The sequence below is a fragment of the Chroicocephalus ridibundus genome, chromosome 7, assembly GCF_963924245.1.
Source record: "Chroicocephalus ridibundus chromosome 7, bChrRid1.1, whole genome shotgun sequence".
In the NCBI taxonomy this organism is placed as follows: domain Eukaryota; kingdom Metazoa; phylum Chordata; class Aves; order Charadriiformes; family Laridae; genus Chroicocephalus; species Chroicocephalus ridibundus.
The window spans coordinates 23,676,352-23,690,795 of NC_086290.1; the positions used below are offsets into that span (position 1 = coordinate 23,676,352).

Genomic DNA, 14,444 nt, shown 5'->3' on the forward strand with positions numbered 1-14,444 from the left:
GCTTTGCCAAAGCCAGTGGCTTTTTTAAGACTTCCACGTTCCTGAAGAAGCAGAGTTTCTAATGAGATCAAAAAAGAAAAAAAAAAGAAAGATAACTTAAAGGAAAAAAAAAAGTGGTGGTGGTGGGGAAACAAAAACGTATTCCTAAAAACTATAGACTTTAAATGGAAAGCTGGATCTGAAGAGAAGGTCAAACTGTGCCACTCGCTCCTGAGAGCTGCTCCCACTCGGAAAGCACTGTTGTGTGCCGCCTACTTTGCAGGAGAGCGCTAGGGAGAAGACGCTTCAAAGGCCTGGGTACTTCCAGCCAAGCAGCGCCTGCTTGCACAGCACACTGCCATCCCTGGCCGCAGCCTGGCTCAGCTGGAGCACCCTGGGGCGCAGCACGCCAGGGGCATGGGGGCTCCAGGGACCCCACCTCTGAAGCACAGCCCGCCAAACAAACTCGAGGGATTCTTTTGTCTGAAACCTTTAGCATAAGCCTCCATCACGTGTTGCGAAGCGCACAGGAAATCACTTTGTAAAACCATAAGGCAGCAGAAATCAAAGCACGGCAGGAGTGCTCGTGCACTCTGCCTCTCCTGATTTTGGCATTTCTGCTCTCCAGTTCCTCTTTCATTTTCTCTGTGCTCTGGTCCGCCACCTAGCATTTCCTGAGGTTAATGATAAGGCAAAAATACAGCATCTCATTAAAGAGGTAATAATCACAAAAATGCTAGACCCAGAAGGGATGGAAATATCTGGCAAATCCCCCTTGAACTTTTATCCTGTCTTCCCTTTTTATTCATGGTAAGCCTGCCTCAGTCCGCCCTTACAGGCTTTTACAGCTTCCCTCTAACCCATATGCCAACTCTTTTCCTTTGAACAAGACGTACTGACCCATTTTCAGCTGCTACATTTAGGGGACATACAGAAATAGCGTTTTCTACTTCTTGGATTTATGTGAAGACACCAGGAGAGCAGCAGCCCGTTGCAATAACACACCAGCTCCTCCTTGGATGCAAACAGCTTCAGCTCCCCCAGACAGGGAAGGGCTGCTCCTGTTTAAAGTACGTGGCCTTATCAAGACATCCAAGCTCCATGCTCTTCAGGAGGGTATCAGCACCAGCCTCCCCTCCACGTGACATCCATAACCGAATGGAAACTACAAGTGGATGGAGAACTTCCTTCTGTGCTGCAAATACAACACATTCAAGGAAGAAGCCACTACTTACTGAAACAAACGTATATCACAAACATCACAGCAAACATTGCCTGGTGAAAAAGGATTATGCCTGAGATGCTTTTGCACCTTTCTCATCTCCCAGCTCATGTGCCATGAGCTTTGTCCTAGCCTCCAACGCAAAGACACAGAGATCCCCCACAAATAAAGTTGGAGAACGCAATACGTCCCTCACTCCTGTCTACAGACCCATCACGACTTGTATCTCGGTCTACAACAGCTCAGTCTGCCATCCATGCTCCTAATTTGAGCAGTTCTTCACTTTCTAAGACCTCTCAAGTCATGATACTCTTATCTTTGAGGCTTCAAATTGCCTATTGAGCTTGCCCACTCCATATCACACCCTCTCCCTGACTCCCTTGTCTAACCTCCTTCCCGGCTGCTGAACTCTCTGCACAAAACCTGATCTTTATAACACCCCACCACCTCTCCTCTCCCACTGCTTTACACATGTCCTTCATCCACTACACACTTCATCACTTCATCCATTTACCCACTCTTCATCCATTTCCTTGGAGCTAGCTTCTCCTTTGCATTTTGAACAACAAAAAACCCCACCAGTCTCTTAGTTTGCATTTTATTCACCCTTTCACTTCATGATGTCTCAAAAGGACAGGGTATGAACCTTGAGAGACCGCAAGCCAGATCTTGTCCCAGCTGTGGCCCCATAAAAGCCGCAAAAAGTCATGAAAACAGCTATAAAGCTTCTCTCCAGAGATCAGCTTCCCAGGCACCACCACCACCACCACCTCCTGCAGGCCCTCAGTGTTTTGCAATGGGAAACCCTGGGCACGGAGAGGATCTCCAGAGGCTTCATCGCCCGGACCCATCCTGCGCTCCGCCCAGACACCCGCCCAATGGTGTGCCAGGAACGTCGTGGACACGGCTCTGCTCTGACACACGGCCCAGCCCAGGGTCTGGTTTTTCATGTCAGCCCTCCCCAGCTGCAATTAACCTTCAAGCTAACAGTCCTCATGCTTTAAACAACACGGGATTGCTGCCAAGATGTGCTTGGAGACGGAGGATCTCATTCTCCCCCATCCTAGTTGAGCAGCCCGGGGATTTGGTTACCTCCGAAACACACAGCAAAACCTATCGATTTCCTCACGTTCTTGAGGAAGGCTGGGAGGATTACTCTACACCGTGATTGCGGGTTTTCATCTGGGGGGGCAGAGTCTTTTACTGAGATTGCCTCAATTAGTATAATTGTTGCTTTTAAATCCTGAACGTACACCAGAGTAATTGCCATATTTTATAAAGCTAACTTAATTAAACAAGCAATACCCTAAACCACAGCTGTCGTTAAGTTTGGACAAATGCTTTCACTCCAAAGGGTCATCTTTAAACCTGTGCAACTCCGGCAGACTCTCACCTATCACACCACAAATCTGGTGCGCATTTTCCCCTCAGCTGGACATAAAACAGTCTTTGGACAACTTTAGCACATACATATCTGTTTCACTGTTGAAAAATGAGAGGCTGGGGGGAAGCGATGCGGTTTTTGCTGTTCTAAAAATATTCGTGCCCCTTCTGCATCACTTCTATTGCCTTCGAGAGAAATGGTAGGAACTCAGCACTTGGCAGGTTGTCTAGGAGCCTCTTGGCTGCTTGATGAAAACAGGTTTTCACTTAGTTCGTTTCTGAAATTTCAAAGCAAGTATTTGTTTGCATGCATGATAAAAATATCTATCTGAGAGCCTTTTTCTGGCTTAGGGCATGTGTGCAACAGAAACACCAAAAGAACATTTCCAGGAGACAGACACTGAGAATTGTTTGAGCTTGCATGAGAAAGCAGAGCTGGTATTTATTTCCAGTGTGCAGTCATGGGGGGAACAAGAGCTGTTAAACTCCTCCTGGAGGCGGACAGGGATCCAGCGGAGTTTCGTCTGATCCCACACAGTGTGTATGGGATTATTCACTATGCAGGGTGCTGTGGTTTTAATCTGTGTTGAGCAACTACTTGCAACCAACAGAATCAAACTATACCCACACCCGGATGACGGCAAAGGGAGGAAGGGGAAACATGAGGATAAGGCAGCATCAAAGTTCAAACTGCCCTTTTACAAATATGAGTTGTAAGAAATGGATTAAACTACCTAATCACAAACAATTTTCACATCAGGCCCTTGAGCTTACTCATAACGTCTGAGGCAGAGGACAACAGACCTGCAAGCAGGAAGATAAAAGTGAGCGTGCACAGATGCGTCAGTCAGCAAGACCGGCTAAAAACATAGCATAGAATAAAACAGGAGCTCAGCAAAAAATGAAGTGCATAGCCTGGCAAATTTCTGAGTGCTATAATCCAGGTGTTGCTGCTGACTCGCTGCAGACCTACTACTAAAGCTGAAAATATTCACTTCTTTCCGAGTGCCTGTAGGGCTGCTATGCAGATGGAGTAGTTATAATCCATTAAAAAAATAGCAGATACATAACAGGCTGCATCACCATCCTCATATAAACAGCTCAGTTAGAAAGTTTTGTACATCACGCGCACGCTACTGTGGGTGGGGATAGAGGGCACAGCTCATGCTGTCCCGCATGGAGCTTTGGCATAGGCAACAGGGATTTGAAAAAGTAATATAATTATTACAAGTAATCCTAATTATTAGGCCACACTTCAAAATTCCTTTCAAATCAAACATATGATGGAATACATCCCACAGAACAAAGATTTCTACATGTTAAGTCTACAGCGTGCCCTCCCTTGCAGTAAGGACACAAGTCCACCGTCCCAGGCAATGCCAGCAGCTCACGCCCATGCTCCGACCTACCAGCAAATATCACTCATATCAAAAAAGCTGTTCCTTTGCCATGCCTTCACCTTCATGTGAAGGTAGTCTTCACTGAAAGAAAACCCTATACTGGTCCTCCACTCTGCTCATTGACAGGTTCCAACTGAGGAGCTTCAGAGAGACTCCGAAGGGCAGGGAAGTGACCAGATGGCTTTGCAATGCGGAAAAGAATTACATCAGGCAAGGAGAGTGGAAAGTGGACAAGTGGCTCCCGAAAAAATCCATATCAAGAGCAGAAGAGTGAAGTGAGGAGGTAGGAAGAAGACAGAGAAACAGGGAAAGGTTGTGCCCATCAAACCAATGAGAAAAGTTAAGACAAAGAAGGAAAATTTAACGCAGGTCTGGGCACAGCGGACATAAAGGAAAGCTACTCAGAGAGAGAAGCTAGTGCAATTAGAGCAGCTGGTTATCCTGAAATGGCAGGTCAGACCTTGAAGAAAGCCATCAGCCAAGAAAAATCTGGAATTGAGGCAGTAAGCTAACATCACATATTTATTGTTTTCAGAAAAAGGAATAGTCAAGATGAGGCTGAATGTCACCAATAGAAAGGGAACACAGGCAGAAAGCAAGTGAACATCAAGAAGAACTCCAATCGTGAGAGCAACAGAAAATGCTAAATGAAGGAAAATAACCTGGGATCATACAATGAAGAACTTCACACAGCAGTGAACATCTGTAACCCAGATCTAGGAGACAAGGAAATTAGCACTGCAGGATTTAACTCCTACTTCTAAAGAGAGGAGCTAGACAGCAGTGGGGTATTCATGGGCTTTTGTTACTTTGGGGTGGGGGATTTTTGTTTGGGTTTTTTTTGGTCACAAATAATAATCCCAAAATTCAATTAAGTGGGTCTTAAGGTTTGAAGTTCTTCCTTGCTTTCTTCAGGGATAAATAAGGGTCGGACGGGGAACTTTAGGCAATGGCAATGCTGCCACCAAGTGGATGGCTTTTCTGATTGCTCAGAAAATACGTCCAGCCTGATGCTGCCATGACTCCAATACACTGGGTGATTCAGTCCCCTTGGACGCTCAAAGAACTGATGAACACACAGTACCATTTATTGATCATCATTGCTATTAGCTATGAATAAGAATTATTATTCATTACTATTCTTAATCTTTAGGCTTTTTATTTTAGAATCTAAGCTTTTATCTTAGCTTGCCTTGCCTTTAAAACATTCATGTCCAATAAAGTTAATTTAACCTCTTGTGATGGAATAGTGCCTCATTCTTTTTACAGTATCTTCACTATAGGTTGACCATTACTTATCAAAGAGTATTTAAAAAGTTATTAAACCACAGAAATACACACTCGTTGCTCCACAGCTTTTGTTGTTATGATTGGAGTGATAATAAGTAACACGCTTACTTCATGTCTTGCTCTCAGCTTTGGCAGCTTCAAAACCCAGCGCTTGGTAGGGACTTCCAGTTTACAGGGAATAGGACTAAAAATTACAGAAGCAGCTCCACTGCAACATTGGGCAAGGGCATTCTCCAATGTTTCATGAAATTTCTAACAGTCATTGCAATGCAATGAAATCAGATCACTAGAAAAGTACTCCTGACAGATGCACAAGCATCTAGGAAGGCACAGTCATCTAGGAATGGATTAAATTCAGGCCACATATGGCAAAACATTGCCAACAGCTGGAGCTATAAAAATCTCAAGTCCCAATGCAGTATAAAGTTTGCACATCCAGGTAGCAATCAACAGCCTGAACTGCAGGTTTGGTACGTACACTACAGTCCAGACCAGAAATCAGCCCCAAAAATGCTCATAATCCAGCAGTCGAATCAGCCAGACAAATACAAATTCTCCCTTTCTCCCAGGCCCACCACCTCGTCTCCCCCTCCACTGGTGTTTTTATTACCTCACACTTGCCACGGAGACCCGTCTCCTGGAGTCGGGACCAAATGCTCTGGATCCTCCCCGCATGCTCTGGGTGGCTGTTTGTGTTTCCACAGGTACACTGGTGTTTCAACATCAAGGTGTCATATACAAGGCCTGCAGCAGAGGTTACAAAATTGCTCTCGGTTAAAAAAAAATAAATAAATTGCCAGATATATGGAAAAAAGCTCTTTTTGCTTCCCCCCCCCCCCCCCACTATGGCAGTTTATATTCAACAGAACATTTTTAGACAAAGGCAGTGTGTGTTTTACCAGGAGCCACAGAGCTTTAAGAAATGAAAATCCAAGATGCTGCTTTGAGACAGCACCAAACGTGCAAAGATCCTTTCCTCTGGAAAGCCTCAACAGATCCGGAAAAGAAATTAGTCACCAACATGTCTGTAGGCTGAAGCTGTGAGAGTGAGAGAAGGAGGTGACAGTTGAGTATGGATGTGCCGGCGCAGGAATGTGATCTAGGAAGGGACCAAATTGCAGCTTTTCCACTGGGTACTTTTATAATTGCTGCTAAAATGACTCCAGGGCTTGGGATTAAAAACCAGAAGGAGTAAGCTGTTAGCAGGCACCATGTTTCATAAAATAGTTTGTACTGAAGTCTTTGCATGAACATTATTTGACAACATGCTAATTAAGGCTATTAGCACACACTTGGGCATAATTATTCAGCACGATACGTAGGTATTTAGTAGTGTTGTTTCATCTGAACGTGGGAGTCAGGCAGCTAAATCCCCTTGCATTACCACGTATTTATGGCATGACAACAGCGTAGGAGACCTTGATTCATGCTCCAGAGTTGCCCGGGTATGTTTTTGGAAGGAGAGTTATGATTTCATAGCCAATGTTCCACTGGAGGAAAACAGCAGGTCCTCCAAAGCTATGCAGACCTGGGGACAAAAGACCTTTTTTCACTCAAGCAAAAGAGACATAGACAAATGTGTAAATCTACCTTTCCCTTCTGCCAGAAGCTCCAAAAAACATAACAAAAGGGCTTGGTTTTTTATTTTTTTTCCCCCAAGGAGTAAGGTTTCTTGCAAGAAATATCTGTCTGAAAGCACAGCATAAAGTTGCAAATCCAAGGTCTTGACGAGAATCCAAAGCCTTTGAATGAGCAGTGAAGGCAGGAGCTATTCCCAGATCCTGACGTTAAAGGGCCTGCACTCCAACTGAAATCGTTCCTCTGAAATACCAGCCGAGCACACCTATGCTGCAGCGGGCGGCACGAACACAGCTCAAGGAGCTTACTGGAGCTGGCTTTCACGTAGCCAGTTCAAGTACCACTAAACAGCACAATTTGCAACTGCACGGAGTTCAAAGGGGCTCGTAAGAAACCAGACTCTGAGAACATCCGTGGACACGCAGCCTGGAGCTGAGCGCCGTGCTGCTGCCTGTCCCCGAGCTTGGCTCCAGCTGCAATCACACCTTTTGACTGAGTGTAGGCATGTTCTGCCACTGAAAAATTTGGCTTTCCCCTCTGAGACAAACCCTGGCACTGACACTTTCAGGTATTCAGCCTCTGAGAATGTATCTGGCAGTTCCTCGCTTTGCTGTAGGTGAGTGCAAAGAAAAAAAAAACCCACAAAAAAACCCCCAAACCACATTCAGTTCTAGGAAGAGAACAGAGCTCTGGTTAATTGACTGCCTTTGGGTTAGCCAAAGTTCAGTTAAATAAGATCGTGTTGCAAAGCTCTGTAGAGGTCTCCCATGTCTGATTCACAGCCTCAAATTTCATCAGGAGCTGCTGGGCAAAGCCAAGCGCTGTAAATGTCACCTGAGGAGAAGCTGTAGCCCAACGGTAAGGCTGGCTGTCCAGGAGAACTCTCCAGTCCAAGTTCATTGATAGTAGCGCAAGCTCTGCAGTAACCTCGCCTCTGAGGTTAATTTACTTTTGAAGGAAACTCATCTTCAGGGGCCGTCATGCATTTTGACAAATACTTTTGACAAAGTACCTGTTGCTCAAAAGAACCCCATGCAGGTGTCCTCCTCCATATGGGACCACACCAGGTTGGGCTAAATCATTCATATTAAAGGAAAGAAAGTGGTTCTGCCTTCTCTGACTTCCAGGCATACCTATGGGGACTCCAATTAGGCTTTATACATTTAAAGCCAAATGGTGCATGTGTATATATTCGACATATATATTCAGAGTCAACAACTAGCCTTGAATTTAAACAAAAAAAAGAGTGCAAGCAGCAAGTCATTCATTACGTAGCTCACAGGCTCACAGAATGGCAGGGGCTGGAAGGGACCTCTGGAGATCATCCAGTCCAACCCCCTGCCAGAGCAGGGTCACCCAGAGCAGGTGGCACAGGAACGCGTCCAGGTGGGTTTGGAATGTCTCCAGAGACGGAGACTCCACCACCTCTCTGGGTAGCCTGTGCCAGGGCTCTGCCACCCTCAGAGTAAAGAAGTTCCTTCTCATGTTTAGGTGGAACTTCCTATGCTCAGGTTTGTGCCCGTTACCTCTTGTCCTGTTGCCTGGCCCCATCCTCCCGACACCCACCCTTTAAGTATTTATAAGTGTTGATGAGATCCCCCCTCAGCCGTCTCTTTTCCAGACCAAAAAGACCCAAATCCATCAGTCTTTCTTCATAAGAGATGTTCCAGTCCCCTCAGCATCTTGGTGGCCCTTTGCTGTCCCCTCTCCAGCAGTTCCCTGTCCTTCTTGAACCGGGGAGCCCAGAACTGGACACGGCACTCTAGATGCAGCCTCACCAGGGTGGAGCAGAGAGGGAGGATGACCTCCCTCCACCTGCTGGCCACGCTCTTCTTGACCTGTCTGGGTGCAACTCTGGCTCCCTTCACTCCCCAGGCACTCTGCTGTTGGCATCAGGAGGGCCAGGACTGCACCCTCTGAGGGCATTGACCCTAGAGACCAAGGACTAAAAGATGGTGCAATTGAGGTATTCAGGTGATGGCCAAAGAGAAGGGCGATGGGAAAGCAGACTGCATCAAGCACAGGCAAGACAGTGCATCAGAGAATTCACTAACGGAAATGGGAAAAGTAAAATATAAGATGGGAAAGCTAAGAAGAAAAAGCTGCACCGCGTTTGTAAAGTACACTCCAACCTGGAGATAAATCTGAAGCTAGTTCATGCAATACCTTCATGAGCTTGTGGAAAAACCCCAAGCATTTTCAAGCTATCTATTTTAAGCAGCCTTTTCATGCTCACCTCCTGGATTCCCAGACGATGCTTAATGCCATTGCTCTAACAAATCTTTTCATTACTTGGGCGCTGGGCACAACCTGGCAGTGAATTATACTGAACGCACTACAAAGCTGGAAGGGGTCTAAGACCATTTAAATGGTCGATACATGCATCTGTGTTGCAAGTTTCTTTTTCAAAGGGTGTTTTCCCCAAGTCTTTAAGTTTTAAATAGCAATTCCTGAAAAACTATCACGATGCAACTCCAGGTAAAGCAATGCCTAGCCAGATTGAAAGCACCTGGGTAACCCTAGAGCCTGGTAGGGCAGAAGCCAACACAGCTCAAACCAAAGATAAATGCAAATGAAAAAGCAGCTTTTTGCACTGACCTTACATTCTTCCCTTCCTCCTTTGTCTTCCCACAGTGCAGCAGATCCACCAGGTATCTCCCAGTTTTTTTGGAGGAGCTTTGGTGCCAGCTCAGAAGTAGGCAGTGGCATTTATCAGCTCCTCTGACTCAGTGCCAGCTAAGAGAGCTGCACTGACGAGACGAAAGGTGGCTGTGGGTGAGATCCCTGGCCACACAAACCAGCACCTCCTCATCAGCAACACCAAGCACTGGAGAGCTTCATGTGTTTGAAATACACGTGTACGTCTACAATGGATTTTGGTAACTGAGCCTATTCAACGTTGATAGGTGAAGGGCTTAAAGAAAAGGTTTTCAGAAAAGGGAGTGATAGGACCCCTACTCGTCTCTATTTATTAACGAGACTACAGTGGGGTTTACAGAATTTGGTTGATTTATAAAGTCTCGCCTTTCCCATTGATTCAGTGATAACAGTAGTGTCTCAATGAAGTTATTCCGTACTGTAATCACACGTCACTCAACATTTCTCTTTTTAAAAAACTAAACCACCGGAAAGAAGGGAACTCTTCCAAGTTCATTCCTGTGGTTGGGGACACTCAGATGAAGACACACACACAAAGCAAAGCCTGGCAATTTAAGCTTAAAATACGAAACTACATTGGCCATTACAAGTTAAATTAAGTGGTGCTGGAAGCAATAGTCTTTAAGACATGAGAAGAATAATTTTTAAAGGTCAGCACTAAAGCATAACCAACTCGCTTTTCTTGGCAGAACAAACATGCGATTTGAGGTTCAGATAATTATATTGCTCTGCACAGGAGAGAATAAATGCCTTCATCAGAAATGAAAAATACTTTAATGCAGAACCATCAGAATAATTTGTGGAACCATTTTTACAGGAGATCAAAGACTGGATAATTGGAGCTATGCAAATTAATGGCCTAACCTGAGAAGTCTTATTCAAGTGTGTAGAACAGTGCACGCAGAAGCATTCATTAAAGTCAAGGGGGCTACTCGTGCTAGCGAGGACAAGTTCAAGGACTAGCTTTCTTTTATATGCTAGTAGGAAGGAAAATTAAATGTCATGCTTCAGGACATAAAACTGATTGCTTGAAGAAGTCAGGAAGGGCACTGTTTTCACTTTCATGTGGAGTAATGCACATCATGTTTGAGAGGTGTATTATGTTGTTCTTCCCCTATACCTTTGAAGTCTCAGGTACTGGTCACTGAGAGAGACAGGAAAATAAATTATACATAAAACCGAGAATTGCCAGCTCTCTGGTCCTAATTTTGCCCAGAGAAAGCATAAGCATTTTCTATACAGCATCCCAAACATGAAAGCGATGAACAATTACTTTGTCTGTTGGACAGCAACTGATCTCTTAAGAGCCACATTCGTGTTGGAATGATCATGGTTGGCTTCATTAGGGCCATTGAACGAGGTTTGTTTTTTCCAGCCCTCTCACAAAATAATCACAACAATTCAAATCTTAATTCCTCTGAAATCCAAAGTGCATGATCATGTTAGAAACTGTCTCCAGAGCAGTCACTTATCACACAGATGGATTTTTCCTGGTGAAAAAGAAGCCCGATGCACTTCAGCACTGCGTGCTTTGAAAAATACCCAAGACTTTAATTTCCTGCCTTTCAAAGAATAATTCAATCCTAGTGATTAGGCTTCAGTATCCACCTCCCAAAACACAATCTCCAACACACCGTGGACAACTTCAAGAAAACATTAGCAATCTAACTCACACACACATGTTCAACAGCTGAAATGCCTGCCTTTCCTCTCCACGTTTGCATGCCCATAGAGAAGTAGGCTCTTTTTTTCCTGCCACGGTTAAGTAGATAGTGATGGTTAATTAAATTAGTCCTTCCCCTTGCATAAGAAGTAGGCCTTTTATGTACGGTGAAGGACCACCTTTATTGGTGCCAGTAGATGCCCAACAACACTTCCTCCCTTGAAAGCATTTTATCATGTTTTCCCTCCTCCTTTCACCTAGCATAAGTGTAGAGAACTGCCCAAGATAGAAGGCAATGAAAAAATAAAGCCCTTGGAGTCTTAACATGGATAAATGGTGAGAAAAGGATATTTAACAGGTGACACGCTCTAAGCTTTCTTCATATCATTGCACTGGATTGTGCAGTGCTATATAAAAGCAATGTGATATTCCACCTCTTATTTTAAGCCACTTTTTCTTTTTTAAACCCTGCCTCCAAGGAAAATAAATCATAACATTGTGTCTTTTCAAAGCAGCACAGTTCTGAAACGTGCATTCTTACTGTTACCTGTAATTTTAAATGAAATTTAGAGGCACATTTCTGAGTCAAACTTATATCCTCTGGTAGGAAATGTTATTGTATGTTCAAAGTCTCATGTATGATTGACAAGGCAACTTAAATACCGGAGGAGGAGACGGGAAGAAAGAGAAGGAATGAATAATCTCTAAAAGTAGGGCCAGGCTTCCCTGTTTTTAAAGCACAAATGTTGGGGTCTAAGTGTCTTAGATGCTCAAGTTTCATCTGGTTTGACCATGAGCCAGGGGATTTGCATCCTTGGCAAAAGCCAAAATCTAGAATAATCTTGCTATAACCGATCGCATTAGAAATGCAGTTCTGCTGAAATTTAAGGTTTCGATATTAACAACAAATAGAGACTTCAAGGGCTGATTTGCAAAAATGAGATAGTACTTGGGTTTTTACAGAGCTGATCACACATTATTCCCAGCCCGCAGCTAGCAGCTGAAGAACAAAGTCATATTTAGCATATCACTATTACTATACCAGTGTCTGAAAATAAACCTGATTCACAGTGATGATTTTAATGATGTAAAAAGTGTGGGTTAAACAAGAATAAATGGATAAGTAAAAGAGAAACAAAATCATGTGTTGCTCTTATTTGGGCGTTCGGGATTTTTTTTTCCCCTTCCTTTTCCCAGGGCATACATCACATTGCAAAATGTTCATTCACAAAATAGAGCTTGACATTTGGGGAAGAAGGCGGACTTCAAAATTAGCCCGCCTAATCACTCAACACAGGGCTTGGAAAGTTGCTGCATATAAATTAACTTTGATCTGTTACTAAGGCTACTGAAGAGACAGAAAGGATTTTGGTGGAAAAAAGTTCGTTGTCAGGATTCAGGAAGAACAATTATTTTTCATCTTTAACCTTTGTGGGGAGATTAACACCTTTTTTGCACTTGTGGTTTTCACTAGACAGATGCAAAACTGTACTCAATTTTCCTTTGAGAAGAATACCCAAAAGGTAAGAAAATACTCTTCGGCTTGTTTCTGCACTCTGAGAACTTGCAATAATTAACTCACCTCACTTTTCCTAACCTACAGGCACGGACCCCTGGGCAAAGACTGTGTTTCCGAAGGAAGGGTAGGCTGGCACAGAGCTCGGGATGGATAACTTACAGCATGGGATTGTGCAGGGATTGGAGAAGGTGCAGAAAATACAGCCAACAGATACTGCATTTGGCATGCTGTCCTTTTTCAATAACATTGCCTCTCTCCGCCTTGCATCTAAATCAGCTCTGCCACAGCATATGACTCATCCTTTTTTTTCTGGAGATACATCATTAAAGTACTGCGCTGTGCTTCTATTGATTTTTGCAGGTTATTTTCTGTCTGGACTGTAGGGTGTCTGTCCCTCTGGGGAAGGGACAAGCAGGACAACAGGGCATAAAATGACTGAATCTTATCCTTGGAGAAGACAGGATGGTACAGAGATCGCAAACACAGCTGAGGCGCAGACCCCAAACAGATGGCTTTGCAGGGACAGGGCAGAAAAGCACAACATAAGGCAAAATGGTACCCACAGCCCTACCGCTTCAGCCTCTGGTGTCCCAAAACATTACCTGTTGTGAACCTTGGCTTAGTGGGTGGCTCCTGTACAGACATGGGGAAGGTGGCCGAGGCAGGTGAGGACTGTGCACGGGACAGAGGCCGGTGTCCTCCAAAAGACACAGGCATGCCTGCTGCCTCCAGTGACGCCTGGTAGTTTCTCAGCTGGTGAATGCGTTGCTGCTCCAACAGAAGGGCTTGCTGTGAGGAAAAAAAGCAGGTAGTTGCTGAAAGTCTGCATGGTGCCTTCACAAAAGGGGTTTTAAGGTTTGCTGGCTTGGACTCCTTTCCCTGATAAATGAGTGGACACACACATGTGCAGCAAATGAAAATGTGCACATTTCTAGAGCGAAGTCAGGCAAGCGCAGCATCTTCAAACCAGAGTCCCAATGCCAGTGCATGCTGGCAGGGTCATTAGCAGAAGCAGCCCCATCTTCCCCCTGGGACTGGTCACATCTTCCTCCCCCTGTGCTCCTCTCCACCACTGCACTGGGGCATTTAACAGCGAGAGGCCCCAGCGCAGGGAATGAGTCTGGTTCCACCAGACCTCAGGCAGGAGAGGGAGTTTTCAACCGAGCTCGTTCTCTGTGCAGCCACACCATCAGCTGGACAGGCTCTTGGTCAGAAGGGATGGTTGTTCCAGCTTGCCACACTCCAGCCACAGACTAACAACCTTCCCATTTCTTCTATGTAGTCCTTCTCCTCTTTGAGGTAAAATAATAGAAAAGGACATAGTATTTTTAAGACTCCTCAAGCGTGACCATGTGTTCAGGACTAGGACCTGGGGGGGTGGGGCTGCACTTCCAGAGGAACACGGTACCACTGTGGTCCATCATTAGCAGCACATTTCATTCATTTATTTATTTACTAAGGCAAAGAGGCTCAGATGTGACTATGCAAATCAAATAACACTTTGTAAAGCATGGCTGGCAATGGCATTGATCCTTCAATGCAGCGCTGTTATGAAGACAACGCTGCTCAATAAGGAACTGAAAATGTAGTCTCTGAGCAACAGCCAGTGACATCCCTGTGGGATGCACAGGTCAGCTCTGCAGTGCTAGGAAGAAGGCAGCAAGCAGCGAGATGCAAACTACACGGAGCAACGGATTTGCACCTGATTCACAGACGTTGCAACTGCAAACCTGGCACAAGTCAGCTTTCCCT

The 14,444-nt window shown here is 44.8% G+C and overlaps 1 protein-coding gene across 15 annotated transcripts in view; it reads right to left on the reverse strand.

Annotated features, from left to right (window-relative positions):
• The window catches only part of HDAC4 (histone deacetylase 4), a 261,962-nt gene that overhangs the window by 43,082 nt on the left and 204,436 nt on the right, over nucleotides 1-14,444 (reverse strand). For all 15 annotated transcript variants that reach the window (XM_063342474.1, XM_063342475.1, XM_063342476.1 and 12 more), the window contains 2 exons: nucleotides 13,295-13,481; nucleotides 5,885-6,018 (listed from right to left, as the gene is read on the reverse strand). In XM_063342474.1, the coding sequence (XP_063198544.1) occupies nucleotides 5,885-6,018; nucleotides 13,295-13,481 (321 nt within the window). The remainder of the gene's footprint in view (nucleotides 1-5,884; nucleotides 6,019-13,294; nucleotides 13,482-14,444) is intronic.